At 38.8% G+C, this 21010-nt stretch overlaps 1 protein-coding gene and 1 pseudogene across 2 annotated transcripts in view; both read left to right on the top strand.

Annotated features, from left to right (window-relative positions):
• FGF13 (fibroblast growth factor 13) overlaps positions 1-21010 on the top strand; it is a 514186-nt gene that overhangs the window by 298565 nt on the left and 194611 nt on the right. Inside the window, exon 3 of one of the 2 annotated variants that reach the window (XM_028522509.2) lies at positions 12014-12181. The exons of the other annotated variant lie outside the window; for it this stretch is intronic. Coding sequence (XP_028378310.1) covers positions 12014-12181 — 168 coding nt within the window. The remainder of the gene's footprint in view (positions 1-12013; positions 12182-21010) is intronic. 2 annotated transcript variants of the gene reach the window in all.
• LOC114504809 lies at positions 14483-19352 on the top strand (annotated as a pseudogene).

The following is a 21010-nucleotide window of genomic DNA, read 5'->3' as shown; positions in this document are numbered from 1 at the left end:
TCCCAGTCAGGTCACATGCCTGGGTTGTGGGCCAGGTCCCCAGTAGGGGGCATGTAAGAGGCAACCACACATTGATGTTTCTCTCCTCTTTCTCCCTTCCCTTCTGTCTAAAAACAAATGAATAAATAAATCTTTTAAAAAATAAGGGAGAGGGAAGGATCCCCACTGTCCCTTACTAATTAAGCAATAAAAACAAAGATTTCATGATCATCTGATCAATTCCATTTGAGGACATCTGGGCTCACACAGACAATGTGACACATAGTTAGAAGTAGGCTCTTAGGCTGGGCTAGGAGTCCAGGCATCTCAATTCTAAGGTTGTTTCCCCTCCACTCCTCTCTTCCACTGGCACATAAAGAGTTCGAATTGTTTAGTGGTCTCTTTGACATAATGACAGGTCAAAAATAGGCTTATTGAAGAGAAACAAGGCTCAAGAGAATCAATTTGTCAAGAATTGTTGTTTTGCAGACTGCCTATCATCATCTCCATCACTGCCATTAACACTTTCATGCAGTGTTAATGTTTGCTGGATACCTACTTAATCATATTCTATATAGATATATTTACTATAATGTGAATGCAGGGGAGAGTTAAGCGCAAGATTTCTTTCCTCCTATGCCTGAAGAGTAGAATTAGGTAGCCTGCAGAAAATATTTTCCCTTTGAGAAGTGTATATTCCATGCAATTACCATTATCAAAGGTGATCCATATTAAATAGATGCTGCATACTGTTAGACATGCTGTTCATAAAAGTCTGTATTCCTAGAGTACATAACCAGGATCCATCCACTTCTTTCCACCTACACCACTGAGCACTAACTACTGTCACCTGTTGTCTGAATTATAGTAGTAACCTCTTTGCCAGTCTCTCTGCTTCTATCCTCGTGCCCTGAAGTCTGTTCATAGCAACAAGAGTGAGCTACTAATCACATAAACCAGATGATATCACCGTTCTGCCTAAAATCATTTGATGGCTCCCTGCCACTCAGAAATAAAGCCAGAATATTTCAGTGGCCTACATAAGTGGGCTTCCTGTTAGCTTTCTGACCTTACCTACCACTCTCCCGCACAGTCCCTCCGTTCTAGCCACATTGGCCTCCTTCGTTTTCTTTAAAATTAAAAAAATAAAGTCATACTCCTATGTCTGGATCTTTACACTTTTGACCCCTCTACTGGACCCACTCTTTAGATACCTCAGTGGCTCACTCTGCTCTGCTCTTCCTTCAGACTGCTGTTCCAGTGTCACCTCACTGAGACTTTCTGTATTTTTTAAAATATTTTATTTACTTATTTTTAGAGAGAGGGGAAGGGAGGGAGAAAGAGAGGGAGAGAAACATCAGTGTGTGGTTGCCTCTCACACACCCCCCACTGGGGACCTGGCCTGCAACCCAGGCATGTGCCCTGACTGGGAATTGAACCAGCCACCCTTTGGTTCACAGGCAGGCACTCAATCCACTGAACTACACCACCCAGGGCTTCTGTGTTATCTAAATAACACAGGCTAAATTATGCTGCACTGACAGAAAGCTCACTGACATGTCAGGAGCTTAACTTGTAAAGATTTTAGGGGTCTAGTAGCAATTCAGAGCAGCTCCTTTTCCATCAGTGATTTGGAAACCCTTGGCAGCCTCATCTTCCTGTTTTGTTTACTAACTGTGTACCCCCTTCCTTTCCCACCTCATATGTGTAAACACCATGAGGGCAAAGGCTTTTGTTTACATTTTTCACCTCCTGTATATTGTATGCATTGAATAGTTCCTGTTATAGAGTACATTCCCAATAAGTATTTGTTGAAATAATATTGGAAAAGATGGTATTGTGACAGGGAATGGAAAATGAAAAAGGCCAAAAGAAGCAGCTTTTGGTGTGTGTTTTCTTCTCAGGTGTGAGATGGTGAAGATATGTCAATTCCACATATAATAATTATTGTTGTTATTAAAATAACTGTACAAAGCTTATGGACTTTAGAATCTAGTTACGTTTTCAGCATTGAGGTTTGGATATTATATTAGTTTTCTATTGCTGCCACAACAAATTGCCACAAACTTACTGGCTTAAACAACACAAATTATTATCTTACAGTTCAATAGGCCAGAAGTCAAACACACATCTCACTAGGACAAAACTAAAGTCTTGGCATGGTTGCATTCCTTTTCAGAGGCTCTAGAGGAAGATCCGCTCCTTGCTCATTTTCATTGTTAGCAGAATTTGGTTCCTGGTAGGATGGAGATCCTTGTTTTCTTGCCAGGCTTTAACTGAGGTCTCTTCCCAGCTTCTAGACACCATGTGTATTTGTTGGCTCATTTCCTCCTTCCTCCATTTTCAAAGCCAGACATAGCAGGTCGAGTCCTCTCATACTTTTAATCAGTCCTGGCTCTTCTTCCTTTTCAACTCTCTGACCCAGTCTTGTCTTCCTTTTGATTTTAAGAGCTTGTGGTTGCCTGGGGCTTCAGTAGCTAATTCAAGCCAATCTCTTTCATCTATGGGTTAGCTGAGTAGGAACCTTAATTACAATGCCAACCTTGTAACAAGGTAACATATTTATAGGTTCCAGTGTTTAGAATGGTTGGTATCTTTGAGGGGCTTTTATTCTACTTACCACAGGTATCCATGCTAGTATGGAGATATGTTATAGTGAGGAAGAGGGTAGGTTATGGAGGCATGAAGACCTGGAGTTGAACCTCAGCTCTGCAGCTTGGGAGGTGAGGTACTATGGACATGTTCCTTAACCTCTTTGACATTCAGTTCCTTGTGTGATGAATGGGGACAATAGTGATACATGCCTCATAGGGTTGTTGCGAATACTGGAAATGATGTGCTCTGGACACTCTGTTTCACTCCTTTGTAATATATACTGTGAGTATTCCTCATGTTCTAAATGTGACCACCAAACCCAGCTTAGAGCCCACCTCAGAAGGCCTTGCCTTTAATAGGATAAAGAGGCTGAGTGCTGTTTTGCTAACACCCCACTTAACCAGCTGGGTTTGTAGGGAATGAAGGGGAATTTGAATCTAAGTGTTTATGATTCATTTGTAACTAAATCACTAAATGCTATTTTAAGGACATTTGATTGCTTGAGGCTTTTAAAATAATTGTAATGCTCTTTTTCTGATGCAGAAATGCTACCAAGAGTAAACAAACCCGAATACCATTTTCTTTGAAATCCTTCTCCAATTTAGAGTGAGTTCCAGCATGGCACAGCATATTCTTCCATCTGTAGTCCCTGCGGGGGCAGCACCCTCCTATCCCCAGAAACACAAACTCCTTTTTTACTGAATGGGGAGTTAGACACTGTGGCAGACATGAGCATGGGCGCACGCACACACGCACACACACGCACACAAACCCTTACAGTTGAAATGTTTTTTAGAAAGATTTTTTGGATCTCAGCTATTCAGCTATTATATTTGGGATTTTTGTTGTAGTGGTTTCCATTCACTAAAACTGTGCCTGTTTTAACTATCTAAGAGGGTCAAGTTCTTCTGCAGCACATAGGTGAGAACTACATTTCCTGGAAATGTTAAGGACCATTTGTCTGAGCTTTCAACTGATTAATATTATGACACAATCAAATGAACTAACTGCCTTTTTATGAGCTTAAGTGCAGCTTGTGACTAACCAAGAAGAGAAGGATTTAACCAGTGCATATTTTAAATGAAACAAGATGTACCAGGACTCACCTCTTGATCAGCTTGAAGAGCCTTCTCCTTCCTCTTTTCTGTCTATCTTCTTTTATCTTTTTACTGCTTCTGGAATCACTGGCACCACCATATTACATGGAATGCCAGGAAGCACAAAGCCACAATGCAATACACATACTTTATTGTTTTTGAAAAATGTTGTTTATAGGTCAGCCCATGTATTGGTATTTGCATTATGGTTCCTGCCAAAGGGTTAGTCAAGATGGGCTGCTAATGTATTTGGGTTAACTTTGATCCATGTCACTGTGGGTAGAAGGAGGCACCAATAGGTGACAGAAGCCCACATGGTCAGAGTGCACTATCAGGCAGGAAAAATCAGAGAAGCCTGCTTGCTTAAAAATAAGGGTTGTATTTCCTGATTAATAAAGTAAAATGAGTTTGCTACTTAGATACCTTTTGATGGGGGGATATGGAGAGGCAGAGGTGAATGATGGCATTGATCACTCTTCCACTCATATAATTTTAAAGCAACATTACAGTATAATTTTCCGGTCACTACCACTAGGACCAAGGAATTTCTGTCTGTTACAGAGCCTTTGAGCTCAGGTTTCCTGAGCTCTCAAGATATCCCAGGGACTTGGGGCAATCATGAGATATGGATCAGAGATTATCTTTTGAAACATAAAATAACAATATGAAGGAAATAGTGGTAATAAGTCATGCAAGAGTCTCCTAGCATGTGATGTGAATAAGTAGTGTCAATGAGCACATTTTCTAGGAGGACATGGCTGTAATGCTTGAGAGTGCATTCTATAGTATACTTCAGTCCTCTGAGCTTTAATGCTCCAAAAATGGGAAATACTAATAAAAGAAAATAGGCTTTCTATAACAATTTAGTCTGTGATATAACCTAGTAAGATCTTAATCTCAAAGGCTGAGAAGAGTCCAGGCAAGAAAGTTTTCTTCTGTAGCCATAACATCATTTTGTGAGCCTAACCAGAGTGCCTGTATTAATAGTTATTAATTATGCATGGAAAAGAGGCAAAATTTGTCCAAAGTCATCTCTCACTGGAGAAAGCCCTTGTCCCTGGCTGAGAAAGGACCCTACTGATGTGTAGCAGTAATGCTTTACATCTTGCCAGTCTGAGGCTTTCTGTGACCTGGATGATTGGCCATGCTTGCTACTGCATTTTTCTATTTCTGGTGTGGGCTGCGGGGGCCAAACTCCCATGAATGGAATAGCTGAACCATTGCAGGATGCTGAGCATCTCTGAGAGTCACAAAAGGACTTCCAGAATTGGTACTACTTTTTTACAAAGAGGCTTATAGACCAGATAGGCTTTACCCATCATAAAGTCCAGTGATCCTCAATGAAGGCACTTTAGTCCTCCTCCCATGGTGGGGAGATATTTGGCACTATCTGGAGACATTTTCGGTTGTCACAAGTGGAAAGGGATGCTACTGGCATCTAGTGGGTAGAGGCCAGGGATGCTATTAAATGTCCTGCAGTGCACAGAGCAACCTCTTAAAACAAGGAAGTAGCCCTGGCTGGCGTAGCTCAGTGGATTGAGCGCAGGCTGTGAACCAAAGTGTCACAGGTTCGATTCCCAGTCAGGGTACATGCCTGGGTTGCAGGCCATGACCCCCAGCAACCACACATTGATGTCTCTCTCTCCCTCTCTTTCTCCCTCCCTTCCCTCTCTAAAAATAAATAAATAAAAATCTTTAAAAAAAAACCCACAAAAACAAAAAACAAGGAAGTATCTAGTTCCAAATGTCAAAAGTGGCAATGCTCAGAAAACCTGGCCTAGTTCAAATCACTTATTTTTGAAATGAGAAAACTGAGGCTCAGAGATGTAGCATGGCGTTCCAAAGGTCACCAGAAAGTCAGCAGCGACTCAAGGTGGGGATGCTGGTTTCTTAACCTCCAAGAGAGCATTTTCCAACAGTCTCATCTCTGTCACGGACAGCATTTCCTCCATGGCAGATTGCAGGCAATGTGCTGAACTCTTCCCATTTATTTTCTCATCTTCTTAGCACATACCTTCAAGGTGCTAGAAGACACTCATTTTATGCCTGTAAAAGAAAACTGCCATGTGCAAAGTGTTATAGGCCATTAGGAAAGCAATAATAATATCAAAAGAGACATGGTTCTCACCTGCCTGGAGCTTACACTCAAGTTGCGAAGGAAAGATATGTATATGAAAATAATTATCCGTCTAACTTTTCAATGAAAGCCTGTGATAATAACCAAAAGGCTGTCCCAAGACAAAACAAGATAAATTTCTTAAACTGTTATATGGAAATTAAGAGTTAGAGTGGGCTCTGTACCTTAGCTTTCAGAGAAGTCTGCAAAAACAGGAAGGAGGGCATCTTTCATTTGGTTAATGAAAATTCCTTGAGTGTGTATTATGAGAGAGGCACTGTGTTGTAGCCACATATTAAATGCTAAATAGGAGAAATATTTCTGTTTCAGAGAGTTTGTATATTTATGGGAGAATCAGATAAGAGAAAAGTATATACATTCATACACACACACGTATAAAAATAATTACAGATTTTGACAAGTGCAAACCTACTTAATTTTCCTGAAAGTCATCTTTGAGGAAGTAGCATTTAAGAAGAACCCAGAAAGACATAAAGGGAGAATCACAGTGAACAGCAAATGCAAGGTGTTAAGGCAGGAAAAAGCCTGGCATGTTCTAGACACTAATGGAAAGCTACTGTGAGCAAGGAGAAGAGAGGCCCACAATGGAATTGAGGAGGTTAGGTAACTGCTATAGTAGCAAGTTTGTATTTCATTCTACCATGAAAAGAGTAAAACAGTGTGAACAAACAGACTTTGGAGAAAGACCTCCAAATGGGGATGGGGGAGATTGCAAATGAGATGGTTACTGAACTTTCTAGAAATATTTGTTGTTATTTCTACCTTGGCAAAATGAAATGATCATTAGTATTGATCAGTTCCACTCAGTGAATGGTTTACTTAAGTTACTCATTTACATTTAAACCTGCTGTATTAATAATGTTCACTGTGGCAGTAAAGCTTGGAGATCAATATAGATAAGTAGATGGTTAGTAAGCTGGGAAGCAAAATGGAGGTCTTGATCTAATTCACCCTGCGGTTGAATGTACTTTTCAGCATGACAGGTGTTCAGTGACATGGAAGAGTAATCACTCTAATTACTCTGTTTTCTTCTCATTTTCTCATTATGTGAGGTCATTTCATAATCTGTGTATTTGTCATATTTTCTGTTTCATAGATGTTCTTAACTATTTGCTTGTTGGAGTCATTGATAACTTTGATTGGGAATCCTATGGCTGTACACGATTTCCATAGCTCTGGCGATCTTAGATTTGTTTTGATTTAAAATTAAGTATCATTATGTTGAGTCATCTTTGTGATGAGTTAACTTAAAAGCAAAAAACAGCCTCATCAAATAATTCAGAGCTTGTTAATGGCTTCCAGCTTGAAGTCAGTAACCTTGCCAATTACAGTGTTCTGGTGAGGGGTAGGTGCCTTTGTGGCATTGTCTAAATAGTTTCCTAGAACCTTGCATTTCTGTCTTTGAGTAGAGGAAAAAAAAGAAAAAGTCATTGGAGACAGGGTTATCTTTGAAGCTAAAAATAGTGAAGAACCCGAACTCTATTTAATACATCAATGTTTGTACAAAGCAGTTTTGCTTTAGGCTTACTGGTAAACACACTGGAATCCTGGCTTCTAGGCTGGGCTTTTCCAATAACTGTGTGACTTGTCAAGTTACTTCCTCTCCCTGAGCTTTATTTTCCTTATGTTGTAATATAAAATGTTTCATTATATTATCTCTAAAGGAATTTTGTTTGGAATGGCATGGAGGATTGCATTACAGTGTTTCTGGTAATACTAAATATTTGAGTAGCTGTTTCATGTAGCCAATGTTATATTTATTGATAAAAGTTATAAAGTAAAACAAGAACTGAATTTGCTAAACGTAAGAAGAATAAATGATTGTCAACTTCTTTAATTAACATACATTTTAAAAGTCTACTACATTGGAGGGGAGAGGAGAGGGAATTTCAGGGGAATTTCAGGGGAAAAGGGGAAAGGTTTACAGGAACAAGTATAAAGGACACATGGATAAAAACTAGTGGCGGGTGGAAATGGGAGGGAGGAGGGGAGGGATGGGTAGGTGGGTTAGGATGGGAGTAAAAGATAGAAAATTGTACTGCAACAACAATTAAAGTAAATTTTTTTAAAAACTCTACTACATTGGAAGCCAATCGATGTTTCTCCTCCTCTCTTTTTCCTTCCTTTCTGTCTAAAAAAAATCCACTACATTGGAATTATTTTTTATTTTATCAATGATTGTTTTGCTATAGCTTGATTATTTTTATGTGTAATTTGAAGTAGGAGTACTATATTTCTGTGAACTAGTTTAGCAATGATTGTTTTGCTATAGATTTTTCTTTATGTTTAATTTGGAATTACAGTACTACATTTCTGTAAAAATTAGTAACTTAAGCCAGGTCATTAGACTTGGACTTAAACTCTCTTCTCTTACCATGACTGCCTCCCACTTCTGAACTTGATCTTGGTGATTTCTGAGAAGCCTGGAGAGTGAGGATGGTTTAATACTGGTCTAGTGCTGCCACTGGGAAACCTATTCTAGATGCAGGTTTGCCCATCCAATGGCTAGTCAATAGTACACATTTTATATTAGGAAGTAGTTCTTCTTTTTAAATATTTTTAAAGATTTTATTTATTTATTTTTAGATAGAGGGGAAAAGAGGGAGAAAGAGAGGGAGAGAAACATCAATGTGTGGTTGCCCCTTGCACATCCCCCCACTGGGGACCTGGCCTGCAACCCAGGCATGTGCCCTGACTGGGAATTGAACTGTCGGCCCTTTGGTTCACAGGCCAGTGCTCAATCCACTGAGCCACACCAGCCAGGGTGGAAAGTAGTTCTTTCATAAATTGTGTCATAAGTATCATCCTGCCCCTAAAAGTCACTTATTTTTGTCACCTTCATGTCTGAGTATGCCACCTGTCAGTGTCTGCATGTCTGTGGATGTGTGGATTTGCATGTGTGTTCTTGTCTCCTCCAGCTCTCTACTACTCTTGTGGAGTTAAGAATCCTGAGAGGGTGAGCTGTGTGATCACGGCCAATTGCACAACTTCCTGGCAAAAGTCTACTCCTTGGCAGCAGTTGTCATGGAGCTCAGCAGCCTTTCTCAAAGCACAGGATCACACAGTTTAGAAATCACCCATGATCCACTGTTACCTGCCTCCACAAGTCAACTTGAACCTCAGAAACTGGAGGAAAACTTTGTGTAAATCCATTTTCTACCTAATCACTGGAGCCTTTGCTCTCCCTCCAAGACTGGATAAATCTATTGTTAGGAAGGGCAGCAGGGGTCATTGAGTAAATGTACATAAACGGTTGAAATGAGCAGAGGCAGGAGTGGTTTGTGGATGGTAGAGATTGTATGCAAGAGGGAATGCACAAGAAAGGGAGATGGTAGAAAATATTGGACTAAGTCAGGGAAATAAAGAATCCCACTCTTTTTGTCCTGTTTTGATGAACTGAATTCTTTGAGAGCTTACTTTCTCTTTTCTAGAGGTAGTGCCCCTTGGAAGTATTATGTGTTCACCCCTTTTTAGGAAAGTAGAATTAAGGTATCACCCTGCCTTAGTGCTGGAGTGCTGTGAGAGGTCCCCTGTCACTCCTGCTGCTGTCAATTGCACATACAGCCACTGTCTTCATTGAGGGAATCCTGGGAATAAAGGGATTTGATATAATTGTTTAAATATTTCCATCCAAAATGTTCTCAAATTAAGAAATTTTGTAGACCCAAGTGAATGTTGCCTGAACAATTTCACTTATGGTTAAAAGGTCCAAAATATTTGTAGGTCTGATGTCAACATGACCCCAAGCTACTGTTTTTCCTGAATTGACTGATGTTTGGGACATTGAATAGAGACAGCCTGAGACCCAAAGCTGAGCCATTAACTCCCAGATGCTCACGATTTCCAAGGAAATGTTCTGTGCCTGTGGTTATTACACAGATGGCTCCTTAAATGCTCTCATCTTGGCACCTTTTGCTCTTGCTAAATTCAATTTGAAGAAAGAACAGGAGAGAGAGAATTTTATCAAAAGCAATTATCCTGTACTTTTGTGACCTTCATGCTTTTCCCATCATGATGGATTTTGGGGCTCATTCATGTATTAGTCAGCATGTCCCACTCACCAGAATATTGTTGTATGTTACAAATAACCAGTTGTATCTAATTAAACAATAATGATGGCAGTGCAAGGCCTTTCCTGGGAATTAATGACCAGCTGGGAAAAACTAATGGCTGGAGAGTCATTACATTGGCTCTTAGTTTCAGTCTGCCATTAATCTCCAGAAATGCCCATTTGTGATGTCATTCTTGGTACTGAAAAATAAAAAAAATTGAAGACCATTTACTGATATCTGTCATTTACTTCTAAATAACAAGTTTCCTATGTATTATCAAAAGTTGTCCTTTTTCATTTTGCAATTGTCCTTTAATCTCAAAATAAGGTTCTTATATGCAGTGCATGAAAATGGAATCTCTCAGCTTCTACATAATCATGGGTGTTTCTTTTAAAAACAGAGTTCCAACTTTAGGATGTTTTCTTTAAATATTTTGGATGGTAAAACCAGAATTTGTCTTCAGCTGTGATGCTGGAATTTGATAAGTGTCTATATTATCATAACTATCTGCTCATGGCAGGAAATGGTTGCAAGTGTTTTTGAAGAGCAGCTGCTGCTAGCAAAGATGTGCACTCAGTACAGTTCTAAGAAGTTATAGTTACATTCTTAGTAGATGAAGGGAACTCTCTGCCAGGAAAAGCTGTGGTAGTGTATCTATATAAAATTTTTGAGCACTGCTGCAGAATGCTGGAGGAAAATAGAAAACTGACTGAAATATTCATCACCTTCTTGTTTAATTTAATGACTTCTGAAGGAAGACAACAATTTCCCATACAGGCTATCTATCTAGAACTTGTTCAAAACTCATAATACTAATTTAATATTACTTTAGTTTTTATACTACTTTTACCCCAGCATGAAAAAAAAAATTCCTGAAGACCTTTAAGGTCCCAGCCAATATGCTGGAAATATTTTGCCAAAGACAGAAGCCTCAGATTCCATTTAACTTCAGCCATAAGCTGTTTATATTCTCCAAACACCACAGCATTATTTCCCCCATAAGAAGTTCAGTGATGGGACAAGTCCTTTTAAATGCATGATGAGCGCATATATTTGAGGGAGTAGAGTGAGTCAGCATGTCAGGAATCACAGCTTTGGAGGTACCCACTCACTCCTAGAAAAATCCATATCCTCATTGGGAAGGGTGTGAAAGAGAAAAAATCCGTTCTGGGGTCAGTTCCATGTTTCTACAAATGCAGATCAAATTTGCACCCCCTTTGGTGGGTGGTTATCAGGCTAAAGAATGTTCCAGTGGACACTAGGAAAGCAGACATCTGTTCTTACAGAGAGAGAAAAAAACTAGAAATTCAGTCATGCTTAGGAAATTGACAAAGGGCCTAAAAAGAAAATGTGGGCTGAAAGGGGCTTGGTGCATATCTAAGGTCAAGAGTAGTGAACCAGGCCCTACTATTCCACATTTCGACAAGGTAGGTCTTTGATCCACTATTGATTGTGAGGCTTGCAGCTGGAATTTCTTATCTTCATTAAGGGGTTTTCAATGTTTGAGGAATATTTGCAACAGCCCTAGTTCTCTCTGGAAATCAAAGAGTAAAGAGCAGTGCCCTTGATTCTTCCATCAGACTCAGTATATATACCATGGAAATCAGGTTCTTGCCAGCAGCAGAACAGGAAAGAAAAATAAACTGATAGTGATAGCCAGTTTCAGCTGTGTATACAGAGGTGGGCAAAAGTAGGCTTACAGTTGTGAGTATGCAAAGCAGAATTTATTCTTGTAGTATTACTTATTAATTATTTTATTATTTTCCATAACAGCAACTCTAAATCTACTGTTGCCAGTCCCTGTATTTATATTGTATCTCAAATTGAAGCGTGAACTCTGCATGGTGTTTATTTAGATACAATATGGTTACTGGTATTAAGATATTTTATCACACTCCTGACACAATTTCACACTGTTACATTTTCATTGTACTAGCAACAGAGGTATCTGTAGTTGAGTAAGCTATTTCCGGGCCTTAAGTATTTTAAACAAAGCCTCTAAAAATAAAACTGTCAAGCTATTAAATGCTTTCTTTGAAAATTTTTTGGGGAATGTTGTTACTTTAGTCTTCCCTAGGAGTAGATTTGATTTAAGACATTCACTGCTTTCATAAGCTCTAACTTGAGTTCATTTTGTTATGTGGTGACCACAGTTCTGGATGACGCCCCTCCTGGCACACAGGAATACATTATGTTACGGCAAGATTCCATCCAATCTGCGGAATTAAAGAAAAAAGAGTCCCCCTTTCGTGCTAAGTGTCACGAAATCTTCTGCTGCCCGCTGAAGCAAGTACACCACAAAGAAAACACAGAGCCCGAAGGTTTGTGCACGACAGACGTGTGTTTTGCTTGTTTTCTCTCATTCTTCTTTCTTTCTCTTTCTTGTTGACTGTGCATTGCCCTCTGGTGTGCTGTGTGTTGTTTGGCCCCTGACATGGTTAGGAGGCCCCCCAGCTCTCTGGTGAGTGTGTTATGCAGTCTCAGATAGGGCGCTGTGTAATACAGTCATCTCTGGCACAGCACACAGCATCCTCTTGCTTCTCACAGCTGAAATATTTTCAGCTGCTGTCATTACACTGCCCCGTTTTGGCTGCTAAAGTTGCTTGCTCCTGTAGCCAACATCTGGCTCAGTCTGTTCCTATTACCTGGCATTCCTGAGGCAGCAGTCAGCTGAGGAATGGCACTTCAAAAATGAAATAATGAGAAGACTGTTCCAAATTTTCTTACTCTCCTCCACTCCATAAAGCTTTTGCATTGCGCTCGAAGAATGCTCGTGGTCTACTTAGTTTGCTGAAGCAGACACAGACTTGCCATGTAATGCACGCCCACTTGCTCTTTGCCATAGTGAAATGCATGCCTCAAGGAAACTGTGAGTAGTTTTTTTTTTTTCTTTTCAGCTCAAGTACAGGTTTGGGAAACTCTACTTGCTGTTACTTAAACTAAGGTCAACGTGTCCCTTGCAGTCCATGCTACAAATTTGTCTCAGAAGTGTCTTGTCTCCCCAGAAAGAACATTCATTCATTTTTTCCAACTTTTTTGAATATATCAAATGCTAAAATTTTCACATCACAAACTATGGTAAACTTTTTGCCAGCTGTGTACATTGCAACTTTCAAAATGACATTTAAGATATGTATTGTGTATGCTAATTAAATGCTTGTTGGAAAAGAGCCTGTTTCCTCATATCAAATACTATGAAAACAATTTACCAATGAATAACATTGAAGTGACAAACTTCACCTGTCCTATGGCAGTTGGTGTAGACTTTTGCATAAATGGTTCAATCTCTAAAACCAACCTTGTTCCCATTTCAAGTTGCCCTTTTGTAGCATTATGGGTGTCTTCAGTACAACCATCTTTCTGACTGGGAAAAGACTGCCACGTGGTGCTATTCAAAGGGAATGACTCCAAACTGACCTTAGTCCATTATTTTAGAAGCAATGGTTTACATCTCAAAGTCTCCCCCTGTTCTTCCTTCCAAATAGAGTTTTAAATGTTCATTGGCTGAAAATGAGAAGTGTAATTTTTTGTTTAACTTTATTTCAGCAATAGAATAAAACATTTCCATTTTATTTTACCCATACTTTGAAGTCCAAGCTATCTTCTTTGGGTGTGAGTTCCAATGTCTACACTTGCTTATTTGGAGATGTAAGTGGTGATGCCTTACAGTTAGTAAAATAAATCTGGAGATTTAGTAGAGAAGATACTAACCTGATTTTATGCTCTACTGGAACAAAAAATTAACCAATGACAATTGGTTTGCTATATATAGTACATTCCAATTTGTTCTTCTTTCCTTTCTCTAAAATTATGTATGAGTGTGTATTTACAAATACAAAACAGTATCTGTATTATAGATATATACTGCCTATTATATAATTATATAAAGGTACTATACTGTTTATTCTACTGGCATATCATACTGAAAAACAAAATTTGGTTTGAGCGAGAAAAGTAAGCCTTTTAAAAAGCAGGTGGCTAGATTCAGTCAAGCAATTGGTTAGAAACTTCAAATTGTTTTAACAATATCCAGATTTTCAAAAGAACAGTTGAATAACTAAATTTAAGTGTCCCTCCCTTTACTTACTACATATAATTTTGGCAGGATCTATTAATTTTCAAAATATCATCTGGAATATATTGTGAATACTGTTAGGAATGTTTTCAAATATGGAGAATTCTTTAGAGAATTGGTAGCAGTTAAACTCTCTTATACAAGGTTTGGATAGTTTTTAATCTGTCCTTTTATCCACAAGTTTAATGGTTGCCATCATACATTAATGTGGCCGTCATCCTTTCCTTTGTAATACCGTGGTTACAGGCATTGCCTTCTTTCAGACTGAAGGTTTCCCTTAGTTGTGCTCTCCTGCCACTGCAATAGCTAAACTAATATTTCACTCCTATTCCTTATTATGAATTATTTGCAAATAGTATAGATTTCTTACAAAGGTGTCCAACCTGTGGCCTGCAGGCTGCATACAGCTCAGGATGGCAATGAATGTGGCCCAACACAAAATTGTAAATTTACTTAAAATATTATGAGATTTTTGTTTTTGTGACTACATGTCACAATGTATTTAATGTGTGGCCCAAGACAACTCTTCTTTCAGTGTGGCACAGAGATGCCGAAAGGTTGGACACCCTTACTTAGGTTTTCTGGGATGATATTTACAATTTTACTATACCTGCTTCAAATGAAGGCTCAGAAACTAATGATGAACTGAGACCTTACCCTGAAACCAGTTGATCTCTGTACAAATTAACAGGATCCAGAAGACATTAGATAAGGGTGAAAGAAAACTTAGAGTTGAAGAGACCTTGGATAAATAAGGAGACATTGCTAAGAAATTAACATGCTTACTTCATGTAGGATACCAAATCTCGTCATTGCCAGGAGGTGAAGTAACTATGGGTTTGGAAGGGTTCAGTGGCCATTCCAGTGACCTGGAATATTTTTGCAATACTGGTTTTTAAGTGCTGTAAGGTACAATCCTCAGTTTTCTCTTGCAGTTGCTATAATGTATTATTATAATTAGTACCAATGGATAGAATCTTTATTCTAAATTATGTCATACCTTGAAACATTTTATTTTCATGCGAAGCATGTTGAAGAGAGAGTTTCTCTCATGATCTCAGTGCCCAGGGATGAGACATTACTCGACCTTGTCTATGGGCACCCACCAATTGCACTGCAGGTGAAGGTGATGGAGAGGATCATGAAGCCACCCATGGTTTGATGTGTGCACACTGAACTGCCAGTACAACTGCTTCAAATGAGGTTGGATTTATATAGCCCTCATGTGAAAAATAAAACTACATTTAAGTTTAGGGGAGAATAAAATTTTGAGTTGGATAAGCCTTAAAAATGATTAAAGTAGGCCAAAGAGGTTTATGTGGATTATGATAAAGATGGAATGAATTTTCTTCTTCCTTACCAAATCGATAAATCTACAAACATTTTTTGCATTATTGTAGGCAAACTCAGTGTTTCTTTTGGTTCATGATCAATCATTTTTTGTAGGGCCAGGTTATTTACATAGTTTATGGCCAGTTGAGGTTTGGTACAGACAAATTGTTCACAATCATCCATCTCTTCACAGTTTTGTATTATGCCCAGGACCCTGAGAGTTCATGTAAAATAATACATAAAACGAGTGATGTATCTCACTAGCTTTTCAGGGTACACTAAGGCCAAATTGCACTCTGCCAAAAACAGCTTTCTATTTCTGGGCAGCCTATTCTAAAATAAGTTCTTAAATCTGTTCCAAATACTTGTGATTTTTGGTGATGTGATTATTTTCATAAAAACCACTTATGATGTAATCTTATGTGTGTAACAGAATTTGGCTGAAGAAGCACATGTGGTATCTGAGAGTCTAATTTGGCCCAGTACCAACAACTCTCTTTGTTATGAGAAAGCCACATGGGGAGTGGAAATCATGACCAAAATCTTTTTCTTAGTGTTCCAGGAGCCTTTTGGAAAGAGAGACTATAATCTTCATAGCTGTATTCTTTTGTTCATTTTTCCTTTCATTGTCATGTGTGCCAAAATGAAATCTCTGATTTAGACTAACTTCTCAAAGCCAGTGTGTTATCAGCAGAATTGCTGCTTCCTAAACACCAGTCATTGTGCTTTTGCTGATGTTTGAAGATTGTACAAAAGAATCATACCAAGATACACATGCATGCATGTGGTTGCTGTTGAAAATATATAGAGACAATCAAGTCATGGATTCCTAGCATTTGCTTTTAGTATTGAGATCCTGATTAAAATAATACATTTAAAGGAGTTCACATAATATGCAAAAATATTACAGAGCTCAGAGATTTGTCTTCATCTTTTAAAATCAAGCCTTTGGCCTCTTTCATACAGCCCTGTTTTCATGTGATTGAACACACACACACACACACACACACACACACCATCTCCCTTAGGATACATCACCTTTTTTGATTTAGAGAGGCATCCAATTATAGTGACTCTGGTTGAAGAACAGCGTCTGTGTTCCAGACCAGTGGTAAAGTATGGCAACTTTCACCAATCAAAAGAGAGTAAATTTCTGTGCCGAATGTTAAGGGCACATATTTGTAACTAGCACAATGACTATTACTGATAATGCCTTGGTTTCTCTATCCCAGAAAGAGAATATATCAGTTTTGTCTAAATGGTAGGATAGGAAGAAGATAGAAGGATATTAAGGAACACACTGAGGAAAATGTTTTTATTTTCTTCCTTACCTTTTCTTCAACTGTCATCTGCTGTCATATGTCTCCCTCATTTTAATACTAATGTTCCTTTTGAGACAAATGGGTCTCAAACTGTTTGAATGAATAGTCAGTTCAGTAAAATGAAGCAACCTGTGATGCTTGACACCTGAAAATGTCTTGACTTTCAGAAAAGATATAACTAGGTTCCATATCTGGAGAATTGAGGGGATATTTCTATTTTGTTAGGAAAAGATAGGGCCATATGTTTGGGTGACTTGGAAGAAATCAAATACTTTATTCTGAGCTTTTTAATTTCAAAATAACTGTGTCTTAGGGTCTCACTGCCTTTCGTTTATGACATGAGGGTTGACAGAAACAACACCAGAGAATTTTCTTTGCTCATTGAAGCAAAGGGCAGCTTAATTGCATAGTCACAAGAAAGATAAAAAATTGGTCCATGTCAAAATCAAACTAAAGCCAGATATCTGAAGGCCTTGGTGATTAGCAACGAGTAAACACCATTGTTTCCCTACAGAGTGTTTAAATGTGTTTCTCTTGGTTGCATGTCAGCTACTTCTTACAAGACAACTTGTTATGTCCTAATAACATTAGGAAACTAATAATGGCACTGAAGTACATTTGCTCTTCTCTGCTATTTCCCTGCCTTACGGCAACAAATGCAAAATTAAGTCATATTTTGGGGATAGATTCTACTCATTGGGAAACTAATAATGTGATCAAGGAAGTATACTGAAGCAGTCAATAATTCAATTTCAGGCCAGGATGGGCATTTATCATTCTCTTATTAGATATATGCATCTCAACCCCATCTCTGGGCTGGCTTTTATCATAGAAACTACCAACTATTCATTCATTGATGACTAACTTTTTCAAGCAACAGGCCTCCTTTCTCCATTGAGCCTAGGTGTCTCTGTTGAGGTGGTGATGTTTTACTGAGAAATGGTCTCTTCTTTACAACTCTCATAATTGAGGTTTCCCTTAGTTAATATTGGAGGCAGATATTTCTTCCCGTGTGAAGCCAACACTGATGACCTGTTACAAGTAATTATGTTTAAAATAACACTGCTTTGGGAAAGTGCTCTGAAAGGTCTACTAGATGGATGACAGAGTTATGGTGGTGTGATTTTTTTAAATGTCAAAATCTAAGTGCTGATGCCTGAAAAGGATCTGGAACTTATCCAACCATCCAAGTACTGCCCCATCAAACCTGTTACTTCAAGGGCTGCATGGCCAACATGCTTCTGAAGATCTGGTATATCCTCAATTCCTCTTCACTGTCTTCTCTTCATGGCCAGTTGATAAAATCACTTAAATTATAGGGTTTTTTTTAACGAGTCTGCTTTTCTGACCCAGCAGAGTATGACCCAGGTAGACTATGTACAATCATACATTTGAAAGTCGACTACTAGCCCTGGTTGGTGTAGCTCAGTAGATTGAGTTCAGGCTGTGAACCAAAGGATTGCCAGTTCAATTCCCAGCCAGGGCACATGCCTGCATTGTGGGCCAGGTCCCAGGTAGGGGGTGCATGAGAGGCAACCACACATTGATGTTTCTCTCCCTCTCTTCCTCTCTCTAAAAATACATAAATAGAAGTCAACTATTAGGCAAACATCTGGGCTCTGAAGGGGGAGGGTTGTACTCATGTCATAGTAACCACAGCTTGTGATTCCTGGAGAGAAGAGATTCAGCCCAACAATAGTGTCATCATTGACCAGTTCATCGACAAGACCACCATAAGGGCTCAGACCTTCCATGATGGGAGTCATTCCTGTGCTAGAGGGGTGTGCCATATTCCAATGCCTGGGCCACTCTGCCCCAGAAAAAGAGAGGTCTTAAAAGAGACTGCCAAGAAGCTAGGACTGTGCTGCCAGTCGAAAGGAACGATGCTCCCAACCAAAGAACATTGTTTTAGTTCACAGCAGAAAGCGTATTTCGCACCTGGCGGGGGTGGATGTTATTAACATGACCACAGTTTCAGAGGTGGTTCTTGTTAAGGAGGTTGCACTTTGCCATGCAAGTGTCACCATGGCAACAGATCATAATTGCTGGAAGGAGAAGTGGTTTTGGTGGGCTGGGCTTTAAAGACCCTGGAAGAAAATGCCAATAAAGCCAAAAGTTTACTCCTCAGTACCATACCTCAGATGGGGTCCATGGAATGCTCAGAAAACCTCCAAAACCTGAAAAATATGGTCCAGTTCTCTGTTTTATTACCAAGACACTGAAATAATATGGTTTCCTAGAAGACACCAGGACTTTCTAAATCTAGTCATTTGGGGAACTCCTGTTTAATCTGAAATGTGGAAAAGCTTTCATGCCCTTGCTGCTAAGGAAGAACATGGGATAAGACAAGGCCATGCCAATGTGAGGGATGCCTTCTGAAAGACATGGACTGCTTAAAAAAACTGAGGGGGAGCAAATGACCAGGAAACATGTGGAAAAAATCCTACACTCTAGAAACAAGATAAGAAGGCACAACTCACCCTTTTCCCATTAAATTCACAATAATAAAGAGTGGGAAGTAACTTTCAGTTCCTATGTTGCTAAGGAATATAAAGATGAACTGGGTCTCTGAGGCTAATAACTGGTGTCACTGTCAATTGGTACAAACTTTCTGGAGAGCAGTTTGGTAAAATGTATTAAAAGGCTTTAAAAATACTTACATTGGTTGTGCTGGTTAATCTACTCTTATCATAAAAATTTATCTTTAAAAAATTAGAAATGCATATGAAGAATATGTATAAAGAAGGATGTTTAATATAGTGTTAGTTTTAATAGCGAATATTCAGAGCAATCTGAATCTTCAAAAATTGGAGATAAATTACACTTTAGCTGTAATTAAATTGTGGAAGAGCGAGCTGAAGGTCATGTTTTTATATAATATTTAATGTCCTAAAAATTGGTTGCTCTATAATATGAAATGAAAAAAGGACATGTAAGTATTTTACATTACTAGTTTTGTTTTAAAATTCTATGTGAGTGTATAAAAAGACTAGAAAGAAATATAATCTTTTGTTAATGTATTTTGGGAGTATACTAGATAATTTTAATTTTCTTCATATTTTTGTGTCTTCACAAATTTTTCTTCATGAATGTAATCAAATAATAAAGATGTTTTATTTTTTTACTTGTATTTTTCCCATTACCATTTATCCCCCTTATACCTGCTTTGCCTGCAACCACCACACTGTTGTCCTTGTCCATGAGTCCTTTTTCCTTTTTGCTCAGACCCTCCACCCCTTACCCTCCTCCCACTAGCTGTCATCTGCTCCCCATCTGTGAGTCTGTCTCTGTTTTGCTTGTTAGTCCAGTTTGTTCATTAGATTCCACATGTAGGTGAAATCACACGGTATTTGTCTTTCTCCAACTGCCTTATTTCACTTAGCATGATGATAACAAATACTTAGAAAGAAAAAAATTACAAAGAAAATATACCTTTCTCACTGAGCATAGTATGACCCAGGTAGAGTATGTTTCATGTGCAAAAAGGCAGAGCCTGAGTGACTTTTAGCTGTTTTCCCAAATCAAGCCCAACACAAATGCACAGAGGCCTGCCTGGTTAAAGAGATGCACCCAAATGTGCTGCTGCCTCAGCTCTCATTTTCCTCTGCCTTTTGTTTTAAATGATAACTCGCTTGTCTGGAGAAAGACAATGCAAAAATTAACTCTACTCTCTTTTATATGTTCTTAAATGATTATCAGACAAACATTTTCCAAATTATGTGTCATGGAACACTGATCATGTCTTTGTGAAAAGACAGATTCTGTGGTCAAATGCATGTTTCCCAAATCCTCACCACTCATAGTGAGTCACAATGCACAAGGCTATATTAAAGGTTTGGAGGAGTCTTACAGATTAGGAATCTCTCTTACTTTGAGCACCTCAATGACAAACATCTTCCAGCTGTCAGACTTTTTTTATTCATAACACCTGTTAACATCCCACAAGTTTGTTTGGGGAAATGCCATGCTGGCTCCACTGAGCAGTGTATTTGAATCAAAGCTGGGCTTTGACAAGTAGCACACTTTTGAAAATGAACACTACTCCCTTTTCCTCTGACCCTCACCTACTGTCTCTAGGGAAGTGCTAATCAAAGTGTAGTCTGTGGCTGAGTGCTGGGTCTGAAATTGTTTGTTACTAATCCACAACGAGATAAGGAGCTTGTGCCAAATATAAGCCAATGCACTGCTTCCTTCATCTACCATATGTCTTGCTGTGGAAAAACAGTCAGCTGAGCTAAATTAAAAAATGTACTTAGGGACATAGTTCACAGACCAGCGCCAAGTCTGTGGGCCATAAATGGCAATGTTTCGAGTACTTAGATGATTCTCGACTGTGACTAAACATCAGAATCACCTGAGGGCCTTTAAAATAATATTGATGCCTGAGCTCAACATCAGACCCAAACCAACTAACTTACCAA

This window comes from Phyllostomus discolor, chromosome X, assembly GCF_004126475.2.
Source record: "Phyllostomus discolor isolate MPI-MPIP mPhyDis1 chromosome X, mPhyDis1.pri.v3, whole genome shotgun sequence".
NCBI lineage: Eukaryota > Metazoa > Chordata > Mammalia > Chiroptera > Phyllostomidae > Phyllostomus > Phyllostomus discolor.
This window is presented reverse-complemented; position numbering and strand designations above follow the sequence as displayed.